Below are 23,917 nucleotides of genomic sequence, written 5' to 3'. Positions count from 1 at the left end.
CTGCTGCTTTGGATTTGTTAGAGGCATTGCTCATTTTTGCTCTGACATGACGACACTAGGCTCTGACTTTCCTTTAAAACAGGGAAATTTGGGGAGTATGATTTCAAGTGTCGGGTTGCAAGCTAAGAGGAGGACATTTCTGTCTGGCACTGTGCTGTCCTGCAGTGTGCCCTGGGCGTGCTCCTTGCTCCATGCGTGCAAGGGGACACCTTCCTCTCTCTGACCAGCACAGAGCCTGTCAACAACTGGGCCCCAGGGTGCAGCTTGAGTTGGCTCCTGAGGATTTAATGGTCCTTAAGTTCTGAGTATTTGCCATAGGCTTGAAGAAAAAAAGACTTGTGAAGGTCCAGCAAGAGCCTCTGTGGCTTGTAACAGAGGGAGCCCGTGGTCTGAATTGGATCCTGACTTGTGTCACCACGTCAGACGAAAGGACCACATCAGCTTGCAAAACCTGCAGTCTCGCCCTAAGCCAGCTGGATGTGAAATTTTAAAGATTTGCTTAAAAGCCTTATGCTTTCTTTTTATTTTACTAGTTTAATCATTTTCCCTCTTGCCAAATAAATGCAATTATAAGCAAGTAAAAAGTATTTTTTCAAGTTGACTGTGCTGCCTTTTAGTTCTACATGAAAACCCAACTGCTCCCTATGCCCTGCCCAACAGGTAGTTAGATAAACAGGCCCAGGTGAACAAAACTGCCAGTTTGAATCTTTATTTCATTTTCTTTCCAATTAGTGGGCTTATGCAAAAAATACATACCTAACAGTTCCTGAAAGTTTGCTCATGCTCAGCCTTTCCCCAGAGTTTCTCTGTGCAGCTGCAGAGCAGTCCTGACAGCATCTTTGCACTCTTCAGTGAGGGCAGCATCTCTTGGGCTGGTGCCAGGAGACAAAGCTTCTTGGCACTAGCAGGCCTCTGCTCCTCTGCCTGTGCCCCTTCCTAACTGGAGGTCCAGCTCCCGAAGCTGCTGGAGGAAGCCGGAGTTGGGGCAGATCCCTCTGTGGGAGCGCACAGTCTGAATGGCGGCGGTGAGGGACAAACCTTCACAGATCATTAAGAAAGCAAGGACAAGAGTTGCAGACCGACTGATTCCCATTGCACAGTGAACCAGTACTTTGCCTGGAAAAATGAGAGAGATTTGCAATTATGCCAGCAGGCCTCATGATGAGGGTTATTGTCTTGGAGCAGAGATGGAAGCTGGTACTGGGGATGGGCAAGCAGGTGTGTACAGCCCTGCAGAGCAGCCCTGGTGCTGTTTCCCTGGCTGGGGAACATGGGGTTTTCACTGGCTGGGGACAGAAAATTCATAATTGTGTTCCAGGATCCATGGTTGCTTGTTTGAGTTAGCTGTCAGCCTGACAGCACACCCTTATCCCTCCTGCCCAGCCTGCCATCCATTGTGTCCCTGCTTGCTCATGTGTGGTTTTGGGAGTGATGTACTTGCTGGCAAAGCTCCAAGAGGTCACACTTGAAGGTTGTGGGAAGCAGCCTTGGCAGGTTACTTACTACCAGAGGGCTTGGAAACTTGGGATTTCAGAAGTGCAATGCTCAGGATTGCTCACTGCTGTCACAGCAACACTCCTGGTTTCCCACAAACTCTTTTTTGTTCTTTGCTTAGGGCAGTAATGCTTTGCTGAGGGTGCCTGCTGCTCAGGCTTTTTTGGAAGTGTGTTAAGAAAATGGGCATTATCATTAATAATGGCTGTTTGTATACAGCATTTGTACTGGCTCACTTATGCATTTTTATCTCTATAGCCTACTCCTTACTAATCACTGTCCTCCCCTAATGCCTTTATTTTCCCCTGCTTTATTAAGTAGCCAATAGGAAGACAATTTATGAAATGTTTTTAGTTTTCCAGAGATTTCAGTGCAAGGTGTGCATCTTGGTTAGAAGTTCATTAACAGTATCATAATGAATCCTTCCCCTGTTGTGTGAGTGAGCCTCAGGGAACACCTTCAGGGATCCAGCAGGATAACTCCCTCCTTCCCTCTGTTCTGCTTTTGGTTTTCCTGTTGTGATCATGAATGGAAGCAGCCTAAGAAGCTAAATTCTGTATTGCAACTGCCTCCTAGGTTTCTAATTTGTGACTTTGACCCATTGGAAGGAGATGAATATTTTTTTAAATGGCATTATTTAAATTAAAGGAAGTTTTTTAATTAAAGGAAGGATTTGCTCTCAGAAGAATTCAGGTTCGTGGTCCTTTCCCTCTAGATGTAAACAAAGAGCTCATTTCAGAACCTGAAAATTTGCATCTTGTAAATATTGTAAAATGCTTCAACTTCCACAAAAATTGTAAGATCAATGAGAAAAATCTTATTTGAGGGTGAAACTCAGTTGTTGTATAACTGTTCTACTCAATTATAACCATGCTTTTCAAGCTCTCTTGTCCTTTGCTGCAGTCAGATCTATTTTTCTCACAGAGACTGTGGCCCAGCAACTCAGCATTATTAGAGTAACAAGTGATTAGAAGCAGATATGAACTTCTGACCACCTAATGGTGGTCAGCCTCCGATTAAAGCAGCTGAAGAAAATGTCCTTTTAGCATGGAAATTTCTACACAGTTCTTCACTGGAAATCTTCACAAGTTTGAACCAAAGTACTTTCTACTTTTTTCCGATTTTATTTTTTTTAGACTGTCACATATGTGTTCTCTTGTTCATTCATTGTATAACTGGACAAAATGCAATTTAGTGCAGTAAAATTTATATCCAGAAAAGATGAAAAATCAGCCATGACAATCCCATGTTGCTTTTTTCCTTTGGAGATGGAATAGACTATCTCAGATTCTGCTTCTCTGCAAAATGTAAGGAGGGGTGGAAAGAACAGACAGCTTTTCAGGGCGAGTTCTTTGTTTTGCTCATGCTTACAGCATCTTAATCTCTCTATTACTAGGGAGCAAGACAAAAATATCCTTGTTGGATGATGAACCTAGATCCAGACAAAAACCTCAGACTGATTGCCCCCACCTCCCCAGGTGTTAATTCTGGGTACTTTGTGCACAGCTTTTAATCTTAAATCCCGTTTTGTTTATGACAGAGTATTTATTTAGCAACCATTCTAGTTCTGACTAATGATGATGGCATAGCCACATGCTCAGAGAGGGTGAGCATGTGTTGTGAAAACCTGCTCTGGCCAGCAGGTTGAGAGAAGTGTTGAATTCCACAATGTATGTGACACAGCCACCTCTCATTATCCCGGCATGAGAAATCCGAGCACAGCCCTAAAGATAGACATGTCTTCAGTAGAAATAAAGGGACAAATATAGTCTCCAAGGAAGTGGCAAAAACAGCTCTGGTGACAGCAGACTTGGACCAGGCATCAAAGCCTTTGGAAGAAGGAAGAGGTTTTCCAATGTAAGGCCAGTTTTGCAGAATTTCTGGTTTTTTCATTCAGATACAATTTCATAGAATTATCTGAGATATTGACGCTCTTATTCAAATTAAATTGCATCTATCTGTTAATTGCATTAGCTTCATGAAAATTCTTGGTAGTGAACTCCTGCTTTTTATGGGCATATGGAGAAATGTTTTGAACCCTTGCTAAAAAACAATGCTAATTTGAATTTCCATCAGACTTCTTTTTCAATGTGCTGCACTTCCATTAGCCTTCCCACCAACCTTATAGGGTATGTGTTCTGTATTAGCTTCCCCAGAGGAGGCACTTGGGATCCAAAGAGCCCTGGTCTGAGATTTTTAGAGGAGCATAAAGGAATCAGGAGCACATTTTGACTTTGAAAAGTACTGCAAATAGGGTAGGCCAAAAGATTTTTGAAAAATCTTTGCTTCAGTAGTTTACAGGAATTCTAACTGCAATGTGGTGACAGGAATGGGAAATCCAGATATTCACCCAAGCGTGCACCCCAAGTAACAGCAGACAAGGAAAAAAATGTTCTGAAAATTTTTCTTGGAATCAGAACCACTTTTTTTGTTTGTTTTTTTCTTTGTCTGAAAACTTCTGAGCTACCAGCACTCTACAACTACAGAAGAATTTATGTTTTGAACTGCATCATAATGGAGAAGAAAAAACTAGAAAGAAATGGCCTCGATGTTAGATTAGATTTTGCATCACTATATATTTTGAAATTAAATTTTAATTTGTGCATAAACTGGATTTGGGACAGGAGACTTGATGTTCTGAATCTAGTTTTTTGTAAAATTGCTTGATCCTTTTCCTCCCCGCCTGCCCCACTCCACCTGTATGACGACTTCTGCCTTTGAATGAAAATGCTCTGCCCCACCAGCAGTCTTGAACTGAAGACCAAGCTGAGCACAGATATAAATGCTACTGTTAAATATTGACTGCTGTGTTTTTGTTGGAGGCACAGAAAGCAGAACAAATGCCAGGCTCCTGCTTGTACAGGCTGGCTCTCTATTGTTTTGAGTCTGTGTCTGAGAGGAAACTGTCTCCAGAAAGAATACAGTGAATTTTCTTCCTGGTTTCTCTGGCTTATCTGCATTTCAGAAGAGTCCTCCTGTATCAGCAGAGAGCCTTAGAAGGTGCCTCAGCAAAAACCTGGACAAGCCCCAAGTATTGACCTTGGTCCTAATCTGCATGGTTCTCTAATCACTTGTTCCCATGAGGATGTAGGTATATTATCTCTTTTACAAGTGCAATATCTATTCCAACATTGTTAACCTCTGTGCATAGTGAAACAAAGGCTATGATAAATGCTGGTACACTGACAATAAAATGACTTGTTTGTTGCAGATAAATCAGTCATGTGAAATGATTTAATTAATGTAAAATTGCTCTAATGAAAGCAGATTTGAATTTACTGTGTGATTATTTTTAGCAAACAAATTGAATGTTAAACTTGAGTAAGGAAACAAAAGCTGTGTTGCTATTTGGTTCTGTTTACAGGGTCAGACCCTCGTCTCTTAGCAGTGGCTGCAAATGGGTGAAGTGACACTCTGGTGCCATCCTGCATGTGACCAGCGCCTGAAGCACGTCCGCTCCGTGGGCTGCCTGCGGTGGGCGATTCCAGCCATTCCACCAGCCCCTCGTGGGACGCAGCTGAGATGTCCCAGCACTCAGGCTTGGATTCCTGGGCAGCTGCTGGAGCACAGCCACAGAGAGCAGCACTCACAGAGGCACTTGTGTGTTCCCCCGTTGTGTGGCAGGCAAGGAGGTTATAACCCCATCTCCTGTAGCACAGAATCCGTGCCATGAGCTGCCATCTTCCAACTCTGCCTTCCCCACCCCCATTTGGTTTAACATATGGTTTTAAAGAAAAGCTGGACTGGTCCCATGTTAGAGGACCATGTTGCAACCTTCTCTCTGAGCATGAAATAGGATCCCCTAGGAATAATGGGATTAACTGAGGAGAAGTAGGGGCACTTAGCTTCTAGCATTATTAAATCTTGCAATCCTTATTTGAAATTTTGCACCACACATCTCGAGCTACTTTTTGCAGAGGCTGACAATAACTGTCATCTGTCTGGGATTTGTGCAGAACAATAACACTTGGTTTTTAACTGCGGATTATGGATATTCTATCCAGCTCATGCCTGCTGTAACTCTACTAACATCAAAGGGTTTGCACTAGGGATAAAGTTTGCACATTCAACTTTGTTGGCCAAATTCAAGTTGGGAAATTCAATGTTGTTGAACAAGATCAGTCATTAAACCACATAATAACTTATTGTCCTTTGGCTAATCATCATTAAATGAGCAAAATGTCCTAAACTAGCCCTTGCTTTCTTGCAGGATGGATTCAATTTGGCTTAAAATGAGGCTCCAGATCTGTCACCCACAGTCACTGTCCCAGCTGCCCTCACTCCATTGAATCCAGCAGAAGTATTCTGCTCAGCAGGAGAGCTCAGCTGGGCTAATGGGCCCTAGGGGCTCGTTCCACGACTTTCTCATCTCCTGTTAGGTTTTAGCCAGGTGCAGAATCCACTGCCTATTTCTTGATTAATCCAGTATCTGTTTTGTCACAGCTGAAAATAGCAAGAAGCCTACAGAGAGCTTTAAATAGTGGCAAGTCAGAGCAGGTAAGAGCTGTCATCTGCTGCAGAGTGGGAGGTCAGACTTATGTATGTAATGCACCTATGGTGCAGTCAAGCAAGAGGACCCTTTTCTCCAAAGTTAAGCAGCTTTCATAACTCCCACCAACACGAAGGTGACATGAGAGGGAGCCTAGCTTTTCATTTGCTCCACTGAAGTGGAGGAAGGGAAGTAACTTTGAGAGAGTCTGCCATTTCAAAATTTTAATGGGTGATTTTAACCTGCCTGTTTTAAACATGTTTGGAGGTCAGCAAAAGGCAAAGCTCTCTACTTGAGAATCTTTCTGTCAGCACAGTGTTAATGGTTTTCATGGCATGCTTTCATCAAGTTCTCTTTGCCTCTTCTTTCTGTTAGACTTTACAAAACCCTGCTGATTTACTTTAGGTTTAGCTGTACTCCAGAGAAATGCAAATTGCACAGGTGGCCATGCAGAGGGCCAAGACTGATATTCAAGGTGTTGTCCTTTGAGCTTGAGCATGAGGAAGAAGGCCAGTACTTTCCAAACTCCATGTTTTCCCTTGTAGGGAAGGGGACAGATTGTGCATCTGCTCACTCTTGTCTGAGCTTTCCCAAACAGCTCTATTACATGGGCAAAGAAACTGCCAGGCTGTGCTGAAGGAAAGGCAGTCAAGGAAGCAGGGATGATAAAATAATGCTAATGTGTCATGGCTGCAATAGTAGCGCATGTATTTCTAATTTCTGCAACTAAGATGATAAAGGAAGTCAGGGTGTGATGCAGCCATTGACCAAGTGCACACCCCTCTACCTCCTTTTGCTTACTCTCTGGCACCTGAGTTTTAAGAAACTGTCTTAAAAACAAACTCTTTACATCACCAAAGATAGTATTCTTTTCAGCTAAGGTAGAAATCTGGAATAAATCTGTCTATGCTGTTTTCTGGACATGTGGTATAAAGCATCAGATTTTTTTTTCAAGCATGATGGAAATAACAATTCTTACTTAATTCTAATGAGTACTTGATTCTTGGTTTTAAATATGTTTGTGTCTCACACACTTTAACTTTGACTTGTCCTCTTAGGTAAAAAGGATAATATATTTCCATTAAAGAAAAAAAAATGTTGTTGAATTTGCTTGTAATAGTTAAGCAGCAGTCTTAAATGACTTCTCAACCAAACAGTAGTACATCCTGTATTTATTATGGACAGGCCTCTTGTCACCTGGTGTATTTTTTTTTTTTTTTGTCATTCAATTTCGCTACTTATAATAAACACTACTTTTTTTCTTCTAAATGATGTGAGTAACAATCCCCTCCCTGTTCATCCCTGCACAAGTTATGGGTATTTAGCTGCTAAATTTCTGTACCTCAGGAAATTATGCTTCTAGAACATCTTGTTTATATTTTTTCTAAACTGTTGCACTTTCCTCAAAATGATGAATGTCAGCAACAGCTGGACAGCATATGATTAAATTTCACCTTGTCTCCATTCCCAGAACTCTACTTCCATATGGAGTTCAGTAATGCAGTATTTAAAAGCATGGGAATAGGGATAAGTATGCCTTGAGCTGTAACTTGTTCTGCATTCATAACTTAGTATTTCGGCATGCATTTTGCAAAGCACTAATTTTGTTTGCTATTGTGGCTTCTACAATTCATCTGCTGTTTTCTGTCTTTTGTCAATTGATTTGGAACTTTGCTTTCACACACACGAATAGATTCTGGATCTTACCTTTCTCTGGAGCACTGCCAATAACGACTTCAATTGCAAATAGCATATGCTGTAATAAAAAGGGGTGAAAATCCAAATTCCCCAAAAGCAGCCCTAAGTGCACAAAGGCAAATATTTTGTAACAGAATAAGCCCTCCAAAGAGCAGGAAATGTACAGGTGCCTAGCATGAAGGTACACTGTTTGCATTTACTGTGCTTCCCCTCCCTGGCTAGTGGATCACATCTACTAGTGCATACAGTTAAGCTGGGTAGTTAGTACTTTAGGACCCTGATTGCAATTAAAGCTCACCATGATGCAAGCAAAATGGTTTGCTGAGTGTACAACTGTTCTCTTATTAAATCACTTACTTTTGAGTAGTATCTGTACAGTTTTGTGGTACAGTGATGACTTGCTTTTGTGAAGGCTTGCCCTCAGTAGTAATGATCTCCCATTGGACCCAAGCCTCTGGTGTTGTACCTGGCATGTATTTAGTGAATCTGAGGATTTTGTGGGTTGTCTTCCTATTTCAAGGAAGACTTTTGCAAGCAACAGCATGACATTATTCCTGGCTGGTTGCTTCATCTCCCTTCTATAGAGCTGCTTTCTAGGAAGTTCTTCCCTATTCTGTGTTTGTAGGACTTGCACAGATTGCAGTATTATAGTTGAATTTTCTTACTCAAGTATGACACTTGCCCTTGTCCTTTATTTTAAACCCCATCACTAATTTGAAAAGATCAAATAATGTGCCTCCTCCCAGGTCAGTGTGCCCCTGTAGGTAATAAAGGACACTTGCTATTTTGTCTTTTGCACATGAATAGCACTAGGCTATAGGGAGAACTCCTTTAAAAGCCTGTTCAGTGCATCCTTCCCTGTTTCAGGGAAACTGGAGAACTACTACTAGGAGTTCAAGAAGCAGGAAGGATGCTGCTTTGCTTGGGTTTTTTCTTTCTTACCCATATGCAAGTGGATTGGTTTATGTCAAATAATATTTGATGACTTGCCCTGCTTGTCTACTATGCAGAAGATATACAACATGTACAGATGGTGTAGTTACCTCTTGGGGAATTCAGTGCTTCTCTGATGTAGTGAGCAACTGGATAGAAGTGAATGCTGAGATCAAAGTTTGGGTTGTCCTCTGCTTCTACTCCATAGTAATCCACAGGCAAGTCGCTGTAGAACTTGGGCCCAGTGTTGATGCGGAATCTCCCGGCAGCAGCATTCACAACATGGGAGATGCCCATGCGGCTCAGCTGTGCCTTGTCACGAGCAACGTACCTGGAAAACAATGGGGAATCATATTTGCCTGCTGCATTGCAACACAGGGAAGAGCATGCTGCTGGTAGTGAGTTTGTTACAACTGCAGGAAGTGGTAGTGGCTATTTTTTTGACAGGTTGATCAGGTTCAAAGTGTCCATCAAAATGCTTTGAGACAGAAGTGACTTTTGAAGAAACTAACTCCTAGATTTCCCTCAGTTTTTGCTCAAATATATGTTTAGATCATTCTCAACATATAAAAGGCAGTGGTGGAGATATTTCTCCACAAACTAAAGAGTTTTCTGATTTCAGCGACTTTCTCACCAAGTCACCTCTGCTGAGTATTCATCAGTTCAGAGGACTGATGCCATCTGGCAAAGTGAGGAGAAAATAAGCTTGATCCTGTTTTACCCAGCTCTGGCATGACTGCCTGAAGTACCAATGCCATAGCTCCAGTGGCTTGTACAGTGTGTGACTCCTGCACTAATGCAGGAGGAGAAACCAGAAGGTGGGGGAATATTCAGTGTGCATCAGTTAGGATGCATTTTCTCTATGCTACAGCATTGTATGCACAGTTCAATCTTGTTCAATACTTTAGGCCTATTGTGAGAGGTCCCCAAATTAGTGCCTAACTCTCTAGTGGAAGATTTGGGGGAAGACTTGCAATAACCTTCAGCCCTTCCTGTCTCTTACAGGTCTCCCACATAAAGGTTTGGCCAGACTTCATCCACGTGCCCTGTGGGGTGTGTGCGTGTGCAGAGCAGGCGCCGCAGCTCCTCCAGGGACGGTGTCCCAGCCCTGCTCCCACTGCTGGGCATCCAGCTTGAGGCACTTCTTATCCTAGGCCGCCGTAGGTCCTGGCTGCACAAGGAGTCCCAGGCCATCCTGAAAGGAGAGAGCAGACATTCACCACCAGCCAGAGGTATTTCTGATGGGCCCCTTTCTTCCTCTCACCTTTTTGAACAGTTGATTAAAACTTCATTATATTTTTAAAGATTATTTTCTTCATAGGAAATGGGGAGGTTCCTATGACTGTCTGGAATTCTTGATACAACTATTAGCACAGTGAAAAAGCCCAGTCCTTGATATGCCAGCACAAGACCTCTGCTTTCACATGGAAAGAGGTAATGCTATGGAAAATGTCTTATGTAAATGTATCTACTCAAAGGGTGTAGAAACAAAGTATTAACATGGTATGCTGAGCTTTTCCTTTAACCTGGTAACTAAGGCTTCCTTATATATACTTAATCTGATTTTCTTCTAGTTTGCTCAACACACTGATTTGGACTGAGTAGAAGCAATCATGCAAAACCTTATGCACTGGTTAGCTATTAATTGTCAACTTCAATGGGGAAAACTCTGTAAGTAGTTTGGTTCTTTCCAATGGTATTTACTGGCCACATTGGTTTTCCGCACAAGAAATATTAGAAAAAAACTGAATGAGTTACAGTGAGTCCAGCTGTCATTTATATGAGCATTGACTAATTTTTTAGTAAGTTGTTTTAATTCTTCTCCTCTCTGCTCCCTCCAAGAACTATCCCATTTCTAATCTTGAAGCAAGTACTTCAATTACAAGAAGAAACACTTTTTTTTAGGAATCACTTTATCTCTGGAATTATTCTGTTTCCATATGGTACATTTCTTTTGAAATAGGGATTCCTCTACAGTGTTAGCTGTAGATTTGAACTGTTGGGAGGATTTTTTAAGAGAAGAATAGAAATTACATTTTCCCACAGTTCTATTCTAAGAAAATATTAAAATTTTAATTTTTGTATGTTCTAAAAATGAGCCAAACATCTGCATTGCAGAGATAGTAGGAAGTCTGTCAAGTCATGAGGCTTAAAACAGAAGCACCTGTCTAGGACATGGGTGAAGCTGTAGTCAGTGAGTCAAAGTCTTTCTCTGGCACATGAAGCATGGCTTCTACATAAATGATTTGAGAGGTGGTTTGGGGTAGAATAGTCCAGGACACTAAACCTGAAATCTCACCTTTCTGCTGACCATAACTATCGTTAACAAATAGGTTGTATTTAAGTTCAAGCACCTTCTTTGACCATTGCTTTTTAAACACCAACTGTGGTGAAATGTTCTCCTAGTTTACCACCCAGGTATGTTCTCTAGCTCTAAGTTCACATTTTGGTGTAATTTTATTTTGCATGCACAAAGACCAAGCAAGAGGATCTGAAGGGTAGCCTGCTGTGAGAGGTCATTGCACCTTCATATTAATACAGTGCTTTGCTGAAGAGCAAATGGAGCAATTAATTCCCTGAAATATCCATAGAAAAGAAGGAGGGAAATGTCAGGCTACAGAAAGGTGCCTACAAGTTATCCTTCTGCCATGCACATGGGGTGATTTGCCTTGCCACCCAGTTGCCAAAAGGAGCCCTTTGTCATTTCGGAATACCTTCTCCTGCCACCTTCATGGTAGCTCTGGCCTCTTGGATACAATTCCAAATAAATTTTCACCAAGTGATGTTCCCAGAATGGTTTTGTATTGTTACAAAAGCATTACAAAGAGCTCCACTGTGGAATGTGCTCCCCTCCCAAATGTGCATATCTCCTCCAGTGTCAGCTTTTACTGTGAAAACAAAAGCAGATGTTCTGGCCATTTTGGATGGCTTTATGCAAGAGGAGGCATGGAGGAATTCCCTACTGGAACAGGCATTTCCCATTGATTTTGATTGCTGCTTTGACACTGGCCACCCCAGTGTCCCCTGTGCCAGCTCTGCCTGACTCTGCTGGTGATCTTGGACACTTCTCTGATGCCACACAGGAGGTCTGCAGCAGAAATGGGACTTGGATTTCCTGTGCCCTGACCACAGGGCCATCTGCCAGTTCATTAAGTACTTTCCAGAATAACAACCTCCTCCAATCCTTCCCACCTCATAATATCTGCAGCAAATGTTCCCCTTTTTTGATGTACCTAATTCCTTTCAGTGTGGCTAATGACCACTCTAGGGCACTTCTCACTCCCTGTAAAGTTGCTTTAAACTGTTTTGGTTTTTTTGTATTCAGTACAGCCTGTTACCCTTTTCTCTTGCCCTCTCCACTGTATAAATACTTTGATTTTCCTATCACCTCAGAGGACTGAAGGCTGCTGTCAGCCTTGCTTTCCTAAGCTTCACAGGAGCTGGGCAGATATAGTGCACCTAAGGAAAAGTGCTCCTCCAAAGACTGTTTTGTTAGAATTGTTTCTAGAAGAGAAAATAGCTGTATAGGCTGGGCAAAAGGAGGTACTGTGTGCTAGATGGATATTTAAAGCTATGGAATAACAGTCTTTATAAGGTGGGACTTCAGAATTATCCTAAGATGACTTTCAGCTTGTGCTCACATGGATATTGTATTATAAATAAGGAATTTACTCCTGTTGAAACACAAATGTGAAGTGCTGATGATGTGTACAAAACTTATTTCATCTTTATTCTGGTAATATTCTTTTTTTAACTGGAGAATAGCATCAGTTTGTGTAAACTCTACATCCAACAAAAAGGAAGGGCTAGAGTTCAAATTTCAAATGTGAAATAGCTGCAACTAACTGGCTGCAAATGATTCAAAAGCAGAGAAGCCTCAGTAGGACTATTTGACTAATATATTGAGTAATGAATGTACTGGGGAAAAAAAAGCTTTCCATAGAAAATTTACAGACAGAAAAACAAGATAATTTTTTTTTCTGAATAAATAATTACTCAGTTCTGGCATCAGTCTCACTAAATTTATACATGCAAGAGTCATTACTGAAATGCACATATTTAAGGAAAGCATTGCTACGATTAAAATTTTGTGTAATGTTTTATAAGGAACATGAATAGATTAAAAAATTAGTCTGAAAGGAAAATTATTATATGTAATAATGTGATCACTGTTAATTTAAAAAATATGTTTTTAATAATCCTCAGCTCAATTCCTCTGTACTGACTTTTTGTAGTGGATCTGTTTCTGATGTGTGTTGTATGAACAAGCAGTACAATTTTAAAATGCTGGTTTCTGAATGATGATATGAAACATTCCTGATCTTTGCTCTTCTGGAGTTGTATTAGGGTAATTATTCAATCACATAGGAGAAATTTTGCCATTATATTTATATTAGTTTTGAATTGGCTGATACTGCAACTGTAATTGTATTTGTACTATGCAATAGAATTTCCTTAATTACAACTAGCAGGAGGATTGCAATCAGAGGCCTGTTGCAAGAGGTCATTTTGATGATGCAGAGTGACCCAGAGTATGACACAGGCTGTTTTTGTGCCACCATCCCTGCCTGCACCTGTAGCCACCCCCTTGGATTCATATGTGTTGGTGGCTTTGCTGCAGCTGGGTGATGAGAGCAGCCAGGTCAATGGTTCCTTATATATCAACTATCCCAGGAAGAAAGCAAAGTGGTTAGGGAGATCCCAGGTAATAACTCCTTTATGACTGTTTAGGATTCCCATCTGCCCAGCAGAGAATGCCCCTACGGGCTGCATATACTGTGGATGCTTTGGTTGAGTTCAGTTAATTCAGTGACTACAGCTTTATCTGTAACATAATTGGTGCTATTCAGTGCCATGCTGGGGACAGGGCCTTTAGAGACTTTAGGTTCCTTTTCAGGTGTCTCAGTCCTCAGAAACATAAGCCACCTTTTACCCAATTTCTGCAATTCCACAATATTTAATTAAACAACAAAATGAAAAGTCAGTGTAATTTGTCAATTTGACTTAACATTCAGATCAATTGGGAGGATGGTATGAAGGCTGAGATGAAGCAGCAGAAAATCTTGCAGCATGATGCTGTGGTAAGTCAGGAGGAAAAAACAACTCTTGTGTCTAGGATATTTAGCAGAAAGCCTTTACAACCTCTGCTTTAACTTGCGTTTTCCAACGCATAGATAAAGGAGGTATCTTCGTATACTCTAAGGATGTCAGTGTGCTCATTTCAACCAAGTGTCAAATATTTTAATCATCCCAGAGCCTGTGTTGGCGTTTCTGTATAAATAGAACTTAGCCATTTTCTTACAACGTTAGTAAAGATATTTCTTTAAATCCTGAGAACAAAGTATCCCCCATCCTGTATTTTCTCAAGCTACTGTGTGCTATAACCTTGCCATCCCAGAAGATATCAGTCTGGCTATAGTTCGAATAGATTGATTTGTGGTGGTAAAAGACTAGGCTGAAGCTCAGGTCTTGGCCAAGTAGGTCGTGTCAAGTTCATGCCTATCATGTATTCAAAAGCCATAAACATTTCTCAGAAAGCCTATCCTCCGGAAAGGTTGCTCCAAGATAACATATGTTTTAGAGTTTTGTGTTGCTACATCGCCACACAAATGACAAGTATTACTGTCATCATTCTTTCTTCCTTAGCGTTTAACCCAATAGTCTCACTGGAGTCATAATTTATCAATTGCTAGGAGCACTATGAGATATAGATGGTATGAATCAAACACACCAATGACTGAGGTAGGGCTGCCTTGTCTTGAAAGCTGAGACAGAGGCTGTGTCTAGGGAGGCACAAGGTATTTGAGTAGCCAACTGCATGTAAGAAAATCTCTTCAGCAGCTGGAGGATGTAATCTGAACAGCACTTCCAAATTTAGTGGAGGCTTCCAGACCCACAAGTGTAACCCAGCTATGCACTTAGGGCAAGGCACCCACTTGGTGGGACTTGGCAAAATCCATTAGGTGGAATTATCCACAGACAAGGTCTATGCTGAGGAGCAGACTAAATCTCTGTACTGGGCAGCTTTGAGCTGCACAAGGCAAAAACATTTTAATTTTTTTCCTCTCAGTATTGCATTAATGAACATTCTCTGTCCTAACTTTAGAGGAATTGTGATGCTTCCCTGCTGTCCAAGCAAAATTTTCTCTGTGTGCCATCCAGGGAAATCAGCAGCTACATTTTTGATACAAAGCACTACTCAAATGTAAGGAAGAAATTAATCAACCCATCCTGGTTCTAAAATATGCAGAATTTACCACAGTTTCCACTGATGTTATGTATTGCCAGGCCTCAGAAGCCTCAAAAATGTCTAATTTTTTCACAGCAAGTCTGTGGGCCAGGCTGCAGTTCTCAAATCTAATGGTCTTGACTGTTTCAGGATGTACATTAGCATGCAGGCTTCAAGGCAGGGTGGCCTGGGATTTTTTTTTCTGTGACTGTAGTATAAAATATTCTCTTGTCATCAGCTGGTTAGTACATTTGTATTTACCAGCCATGTGTGCAGTTCCTGACAGTGGCTAGACAGACTCAGCTATCCTTTGATGTGCAGCAATGTTGTACCAAGTGTGCAAAACCTGGCCACCTGCTGGTTTTGCTGACTCTTCTGGGTCTTGAATGTATGTTTATTTTATACTTTAGCAATGGGAAACCAACTCTGTAGAGTTCTTGCCCACACAGCAGCTTTGAGTGGATAAGAGAAGTGAAAAATATGAACAGCAAAATTAATTTTCCCTGACCCATCCTCTCCTCACAAAATGCAAAAACATGTGTTGATGTACCTAGTCACATATTTGTAACATAAGTGGGATCCTAACCATGTTTATGAGCCAGGACAGAGGCATGGACAGAATCTGTGCCAGGTAGAGGAATGTACAGGGAGTATGCTTTACAGAAACCATAGTTGATAGGTAGCACCACCACAAGGATTGCAGAGATAATAGGTAGTTTATCCACCCCAAACTCTTCTGTGGCTTCTTCACAACTGAAGCTTGGTATATTTTGTTTCTGAATTGGACTTTTTATTTACTAGTTCCAAATTTTACACGCCCTTTTAATAATGTGCATTGTAACTATTTAAAGCTGAGCATTAAACAAGTCCAGATACTGTTAACAATCTGCATGTTACAATTTTTTTTTTTTTTTGTAACTGCTTGTTATAGCATCAGCTATTAAGAATTTATTACTGGTGCATTTTAGGTAGTGCTTTACAGTCATTTAATTACAGCCATCCAGCAATCATTACATAAATATGCATCGAGAGCAAGAACCTGATGTAAGGTGCCCCAAAAGGCTTTCACCTGCCAAGACAAGAGTTTGAGCCCTTAGGTGGCAATGATGTCATTGCATATGCAGGGAAACAGAGAGTTTAAGGCTGTACTGGGAGCCGTGTTCCTCCCAGCACTAGGTGTTCATGAAGTCATCAGCTGGAGCAAGAGCACTGCAGAGCTCTAAGGACCTGAACTTGGCTCTTGGCAAGAAAGTAAAGCAAAGTTGGTTCCCTTCCAGCCCTAGGCCCAGCAAAGATGTGGCTTTTGGCTGTGAGCACAGCTCAGCTGCAGAACTAGGCCCTCTGGAGCCCATTGGTACCTCTACTCTCAGCTGCCAAGTGCATCCTTACACCCATTAACCCAACCTGATCTGGTAGACCAGTAGACACACTTCACATGACCCAAAGACAGTAGCTGGTCCAAAATGTGTCTGCCACATCTCTGTGCTATTTATGACTGCAGCACTATGCCTACATTTGACAGACTCTCTACCTCCTGCCCAGGCTACTGCTTCTACTTCAAATACTGCTGGTGTCTTCTCCTGCAATGGACTTCAGCCATCAGACTTCACTGTCAGTTCCGACAGTCTCTAACTCCTTCCTTCATTCAGCACTGACATTTTTCATACTTCTTGAGAAAACAAAAATCCCTATCTATAGTGCTATAGCACTAAACAGTTCTTACACATGCTATGAAACACTTGATATCACTATGCTTGCACTTGAAGACGAGCTTACCTAAAATTTAGTTGTTCTGTGTTAAGGCTGGCTCTTCTGGGCTCAAGAATTGTTCCATCACTGCATCTCTCTTGCCTCCAGCAATAACACGTTGGGGGTGAAAACTGGTATTCTCTGAATTGGTAAGATCTCTTTTTCCTCCTAGAAGCACCCTTAGAAGCTTACAGAAAAGTTGAAGGATGAAACATTTCTGAAAGACAGGCTGGCAAGTTGATGCAGGTTGCTCTAAATCAGGAGCAACATGTGCCACTTTGATTTTTCTCTTGGAGCTGCCAGTCGGAACCAGCTGGGTTGTCTGGCTGACATTGGTTTTTTGGTCCAACTACTCCAAAACCCTCACCCTCCCTGAACAACATAAATCCTAGCTGCTTTTTCATGGCTTGTAGGAATACTTTACCAATATTTGCAGCCTGCAGTTGCAGAGAGTGTGTGTTGCTTTCGTTACTGGATGATGTTAGTACAGCATGACCCTGGGGAGAGGTACAAGCTTGGATTTATTCACAGATGGCCTGAAATGTGCTGAGTCTGCTCTCTGATGAAGACCTGGTGGCCTGGAGGCTCACCTTTGTCATGCACTTCAGCCTCACACTGTCACTATGTGGGAGACAGAGCCTGTTCATGCTGTAAAACAAGCACATTCTCTGCTCCATCTCCAAGGCTGTTTGAGCTGAGACTACCACAGCCCAAGTCCTACACTCTTTTGTATTTCTGCTGTGTAAGTGGTGTTGATTTGGACAGCACAAATCAACTGTGTCCAACTGAACACGAGAAAGCCAGGTGGGTTGCTGGGTATGCTGCATTGAGCTTGCACAAAGAAGGACAAAGTGTCACTTGGGTGTTGCTTCCAGTCTCTCAGTCATGGTTTTATTCTTCAGATTTACTTCATGCTGCATATTCTTAATCTAGCCTCATCTAATTTTCCCAGGTCACCTTCTAAATGACCTGAAGTCATGTTTATTTCTTGCTTTGGCAAGGTTTAGAGGCCAAGGATGTCCTGTGCTGTGCCGTGCACAAAACCCCAGTTGGAATGCAGTCCCTTAGGTCAGCATCTTGTGGCCCAAGAGAGTTTAGCATCCCACATCTGAAGGTGAATGAGGCTGCTGTTAACAATAACTAATACAGCAGTGTCCTCCAGCCCAGAACTGAAAACATCAGGCTTCAGAATTCAAAGAATCCCATTACAAATGAATGGTTTCTGCCCCAAGGATCTAACCAAAAGGATGGCACAATGCAAAGCCCTTCTCCCCTGTGACTAGCTCTGGTATGCTCTTCTATCTTAAAAACAATATATTGCTGCTTTTTCTTTTTTTTATTCTTTTTTCCTTGTGTCTCTTCTGTTTGAGGGCATTAGAAGTTTCACTGCTCTTTGTTCTTGTCCTGTGGTCTCTACCAGCACCACAAAGACAGCTCAATGCTACCCAACTTAGAGGAGACAGCAGACACTCACCCCCTACACTGGCATAGCAGGAGGGTTGAGTAACCTGCTAGGAAGTAAAATGGGAAACAGCAGGAGATAGGCAGCCAAGATTCCCTGGTGTTTCTTGGGCACTGGAATGCCTTTCATACATGTTATTGCAGTTATCCTGTGAGGAACAATGCTGTTCTCACTGCACACATGGAGATGGTAAAGTTAAGCTTGGTGATTTTTCCACATCTCTCCAGAAGTCTGAGCTGGGAGGCAGCCCAGGGGCAGAGTGCTGCCAAACACTGGTAGCAATAGCTGGACCTGAGTTGAGAGTTGCCCTTAGGTTTAATGTGCGTCAAAAGCTTTTACTCACCACTAGCGAGCAAAAGGCAGCTTACAATAGGAGGTGAGTAGCCATCAAGGTTGGACTTCCATACTCTGGGGACAAGGATTTTAGGAATGCTTTGGCAGATGTTGGTTTCAATGCTCAGAAGAAAATTCAGAACACATAAAATCAAACCAAGGACAAGAAACAGTTCTGTGCTCCTGAAACCCTTCTTTCTGTGCTTGCAAAGTCCTTTTTTTACAGTTATTAAGAAAAATAATATTAAGATCTCTTATTAAATGCAGTGACATTATGGCTTTAAACCAACTGTGCTGTCTAATTGTTCCTTTATCTTTCTCACACCCCAGCCTCTCTGATCTGAGACTTGCTGGGAATTCAATAGCCATGGCAGGACATGGAGAGGTCTGGAAGGTTAGTTCCAGTGGCCTGTATTTCACACCAGTGTCTTCTGGCAGAAGGATAACCACAGACAGAGCTGATTGCAAGTTCCTATGGCCCAGGTTTCTGGCTACAAAACTGGGAAGGATAAACACCTTCTTAAGCACTGCAAGATAAAAGCAGAACAACAGAAAGGAATGGAAATCCTCTCATAATGCAATGGCTAGAAGCAATCCAGCTGGTTTGTTTTATTCCCATCATGAGAACTATGGTCAGTCTCAGTGCAAGCTTGGCCACCTGTCAGATCAAGTTTGTGAACTCAGGCTTATAGGAATTTGACACGCTCTTGTCTCAGAGCATGCTGGTATGATCAATGCAGATTCCTCCTACAGCAGTGACACAATGTGTACGCTACCCATGCAGTCCCAGATGCCCCTCATAAATCATTAAAATACCGGCTAGCTCTAATCAGATCTTTTGAGTTATAACGTAATACACTATTTGAAAACTAAAACCAGTAAATCAAGTTAGTACAGAGGTCAGAGTGAGACTGAACACACTGAGGCTTGCTTGCTGATATGTGTGTAGTCTAAAAGATGCAAGGGAAGGAAATGAAATCCCAATTCAGCTAAGCAAATTGCTTTCTTCTCATTGTAAAATCTTGCTACTAAGTCTGTGGAGGGGAAAAAAATAGAAATTCATCATATTCTATATCAGAGCTGATTTGAAGTCTAGAATTTCCCAGCAATTGTGTTAGCTCTTGGGATTATATATGATATTTCTGATCATTTGTCCTCCAGGTTAACTCTTTTAGAAAAATGGTAAGAACCTAGCAGTTAAAAATATGTTCCCCCAAATGTCATAGATTACCTGCTACAAAAACAGAACATATTTTCTTCTATAGCATAGAAAACAGGTCATTTCTAATTAAAAAAAAAATCCCATTAGAAGGCAGCTGTTATGGTTGCATTCTTCAATGCAACCTGGGACACAACAGGAATCTTTGTGAAGGGGGAGGCTGCAGGCCCAAGTGCTGGGAACCCATAAGTTTGTGTGCTGGGTTGCTACTGCATAAACCCAAATAATCAATGCTTTCTTTACCATATGAAAAATGTTGAGGGCCATCTGAATTTTTTGAGTGTTGTCTGACTCTGAGGACAACATGGTATGGGGTATGTCCAAGCTTCACAGCCAACATGTAGACACCACAAATGGTATCTGTCAAAGAATAATACTGAAGGCTATCTTCCCCATTTATGCTGTATATGCATGTACATTTTGTTTCTTATGTTATACTTAAAAGAGACAGTAACTGTTTCTTTCCTCATGGCAAAGACAGTCTGGAGCAGAGCCTGCTCTGCTTAGGCTGTGTCATTCTCGGTACTGCTGAGAACTTCCTCATGTTTACTTTGTACTTTTACCTTAAACCTCTCTGTCCTAAAGACAGAGTGTCTCTAAAGCCCATACTGCAGAGTAACTTGGCACATAAGGAGCCGTATTTCTCTAATGGTCTGCAGGGAAGGCTCTCAGAGGCCCCAGCTGTGGAAGCCTCCCTTCAGTCAAAACATCAGAACAGGACCTTGCCCTAATCCTGTGAAAGCTTGTTATTCTGGACACAGGCTTAGCTTTTGGGCGGTGGAAGTCATATGAACTTTGGGGTTCATGCTGGCAACTCTTGAGCTGAAACATTTGATGATGCAAACTAGTAATAGTGATGAAAACCAGTGATCCAGAAAGTCACCATAAAGCGATGAACAAGGTCTCCATGAGTCACTGGCAGTAAATAAAAGAACCAGCAAAAACCAAGGCAGTAACAGGTGGGAAGCAGAATGAAGCTTGGCCTATTTGAAAGATGCACCAACAGCTCCAAATGGGGCACATGTATGGAGCAAGATGAATTAATATGGTGTTTTATTTCTAATTAAACCTCATGCAAGTCTGAATTTCTCTCAAACCTGGTAGCAAAATAGTTGAAACATAGGAGAAACAATGATCAGGTTCATTAGAGGTGCAGCACAGCTTGGTACTGGAACTTAATGAAGATTTGTTGGTCAACAACAATCTCCCAACTCACTTAACATGCTCTCCATTTAATTTGCTCTGCTGCTGCAAATGCAAAGCCCCAAATCAGACTCAGCTTTCATTGCTCTTGTAGTCTGTGCAGTGTCAGCAGGAAGCACAAACCGAAGACTTAGAGCCTGGACTTGAGCAATGTATATTCCTCCTAATGAAACCCAAACCCAGGTGACATTTTTGGGAGAGAGGAAACAGGAAACGGAGTCCCTTTGGGAGGCAGGGATTTTTCACAACACTCAGAAACTTGGCCCACATTTCTGGTCTCCTCCCTTTCTTCTCCACAAAGGGCTTGTAGCATTTTTAGACAAACTTGGATCCAGTGTATGTTGTTAAGAGAACCTGGAACCTGCTGGGAAAATAGGTGACTCCCTCACTCCAGGGCAGAGGAAATGTGTATTTCTGCTTTGTGTTTTTAGGAAAGTAGGAAGATGAAATTCAAAATAAAAAACAACAGATGGGAATCTCACAGAGACAGACACTGGGAAATGTTTAGACAAGCTTTCTTCCCAATTCTTGAGCTCAGAATTTAGCCACTAAGCTGCAGAGAGACTTCACAAAGACAATGAAATGCATTTTGGCTTCAAATACAGTTCCTCCAGATTCCAATGAGAGTTGTGCACGTGAATCTGAAGGCAGAGTACAACCAGCAGTATGGGGAATAGATGTAATATGAGAAACTCTCATGCTATATTATTATAGTCTGAATTGTTTCCATCATTTTGGGTTAAGTAATTCCCCACTATCCATCTCTAAAGTGCAAACAGTACAGCCTTGATGTGCCCCAGGGAAAGGAAGAAAACCAGCCTTTGAATCTTTACCCAACCTTACTGCTCATATTTTGCTTTCAGTGAGTAAGTGTTCAAATCCTTTAATACTTCATTCCCATAAAAATATATTTACCAGGGGTTTTTGTGGCAGCAGTGAGGCTGTGTTTATTATTTCAGGAACACCACATGACTGGCTTTAGAGAAAAGACAAGGCAGGAGCATGGAGTGCTGCAAATCTATCAGAGAACAGCATGTTTTCCACCTGTTGAGGCAGCAACCACAATAACAGATGCACATAATAATTACCTGTACCTCAAAGGCAGCACCAAGTCCTGCACCTTCTGCTCCCCACCTAGCAGACAGCTTGATAACAAATTACAAAAGAGAAGCATTGAGACAGAATAGGTAGTGCTTTGTGAAGAATGAAAAAGCAGCTCATATTAAAAAGAAACTGGAAAGTGGAAGATGAGAAGGAAAGATCTGAGGCACCATGATGCTAAAAGAAGAGTGGAGCTAAGGAACTCCAGGAGCGTACCTTTCTTTTAGAGTGGCAGTCAGGTTTTTGCTAATACCCTTTCCAAACCTGCTTTCACTTCTACTCTCAATATTAGAGAGAATTTTCTACTGATAGAAATAGGTGCCCCACACATCTACTGGAGCCCATTCCTTCCCAGTGATGGTGGTTCTGCAGTGGCAGGAGGGGGCACAGAGGGTAAGGGTCTCATCTCAAGTGACACCATGAATGACCACAACTGTGTGCCAGTACCATGTTCCTGTTCCTCTCTTTGCTGCCTGGCACTGGGGTTGTGCTGGAGCTACACTTACAAAAAAAAGCCTTTTGTTTGCAAGTGCCCCAGAGCACCTGGTGTAAGAAGGGCAGGTGACAGTATGGGGAGCAAGAATCCATGGCAGATGAAATGTTTTTGATCCTTCCTGCTTAAGTGCTGAGACTTGTAAGGGTCTCTTTCCCCTCTTCCTCTGACCACCAAAAGGAAAGTGGTGATATTTGGCTGGGTGAGGAGGACTTGGCCTCTGGAGATTTGTACCATGGTAGTTTCTTGTTGCACAAAGGAACAGATCCTTCCTAGAAAGGATTTGTAGGGAAAATTATCTCAGACACCATTTAATCTTGACAGAAGAAGATGATGAGAAGACTGTGTGCTGAGTTGGAGTTTTCCTTTGAATTGCTATGGTGTTGAAGGCAGCACTATAAATAGACACACTACCCTTTTTACCCTGGTACAATTCTGTCTCCAGCTCTCCATACAGACAGCAAGTCTGCTGGTAGGTATTTAGCAGGAATTAATTTAACCCAGTCTTCTCCTTCTGTACTCTTTTACTCCAATCATCATGATGGATTCCACAGCCATACAAGCATATTTCCTCAATAAAAATGTTCTGAGGAAGACTGCTGATATTAAAAATCCCATTTCTGTCTGAAAATTCTATCCTAGTTATAAATAATCCATAAATGCCCCAAACTATAGAGTTAATACTAAAAAAAAACCCCACAAAACTCCCAACCAACCAAAAACCTCCTCTCCCTATCCCTCTCCTCTCCAACTTTTGACTCTTTCATTTTGTTTCAATCAGGTTTTGGTTTTGAGCTGCAAAGCATTTTGTTCATAGTCTATTTCACATTTTCTCCAGCATAACTGGCTGGACAGTCTCTCCCTTCCCAGGCTCGACTTGTGAACATCAGCTGAGAGGAAGGAAACCCACATCCAGTGTTTCATGGCTATTATCTTAAAGATAGATCTATAAGAGATTTAAATACAAGCCAGATTGGTATTTAAATAAAATTAGTTTGTTTTTTAAAGCATCTTTCACAGCGAGAGATGCTCAGCCTGGAAGTCCAGCTGGAAAGCAAACTGGAATTTCACAAATACTGGCGTTCCTGAGCACAGGGGCGCAGCCGCTGCTCTGGCCGGGCCTGCGGGGCTGTGGGGGTGACACTGCTCGGGGCAGGTGCTGACCTCACTGGGGGCTGCTTTGGAAACAAGCTTAAAGGTACTTGCCTGGTAGTCGAAGCTCCCGCTCTGCCGTGTCCTGGATTACCTTTGTTTGAATAATACCACTCACTTTCCTCCTAACGTGCCAGCTGCACAACACATTTCTAGCCTCTCCGGGCGTTCAGTTTATTCAAAGCCTATTTTTAATCCCGTACTCCCCTACCCTGTTTGGAGCTGCAGCAGCAGCCGGGGTGAGGCGGCCGCGGGGGGTGAGCTGGGCAGGAGCCGGTGCCCAGGCGGTGCCAGCGGCCGTGACCGCCCGGGGGCGCGGGCGGTGCTGGGCGCGGGGCCTGGGGGTGGCGGGCATGGGGTCT

At 42.2% G+C, this 23,917-nt stretch overlaps 1 protein-coding gene across 1 annotated transcript; it reads right to left on the bottom strand.

The window, feature by feature from the left end:
* Positions 1–693: 693 nt before the first annotated feature.
* On the bottom strand, positions 694–23,751 carry LOC130254850 (dual specificity protein phosphatase 13-like). Its single transcript, XM_056494886.1, has 4 exons — positions 23,610–23,751; positions 9,618–9,809; positions 8,725–8,945; positions 694–1,116 (listed from the first exon to the last, which is right to left on the bottom strand). Exons 2-4 carry the CDS (start codon positions 9,806–9,808, stop codon positions 902–904), a joined length of 627 nt encoding a protein of 208 aa, XP_056350861.1. The 5' UTR covers position 9,809; positions 23,610–23,751; the 3' UTR covers positions 694–901.
* Between the last annotated feature and the right edge of the window lie 166 nt (positions 23,752–23,917).

The sequence above is a fragment of the Oenanthe melanoleuca genome, chromosome 6, assembly GCF_029582105.1.
Source record: "Oenanthe melanoleuca isolate GR-GAL-2019-014 chromosome 6, OMel1.0, whole genome shotgun sequence".
NCBI lineage: Eukaryota > Metazoa > Chordata > Aves > Passeriformes > Muscicapidae > Oenanthe > Oenanthe melanoleuca.
The sequence above is the reverse complement of the archived record's forward strand: the minus strand, read 5'-3'. Positions and strand labels throughout refer to the sequence as shown.

Coding starts and splice junctions, on each gene's coding strand:
- LOC130254850 (XM_056494886.1), bottom strand. CDS start 9,808: ATGGCCTGGGACTCCTTGTGCAGCCAGGACCTACGGCGGCCTAGGATA. Junction 8,946..9,617: donor AACCTTTATGTGGGAGACCT/GTAAGAGACAGG, acceptor ATTGTTTTCCAG/GTACGTTGCTCGTGACAAGG. Junction 1,117..8,724: donor AGCACTGAATTCCCCAAGAG/GTAACTACACCA, acceptor TCATTTTTCCAG/GCAAAGTACTGGTTCACTGT.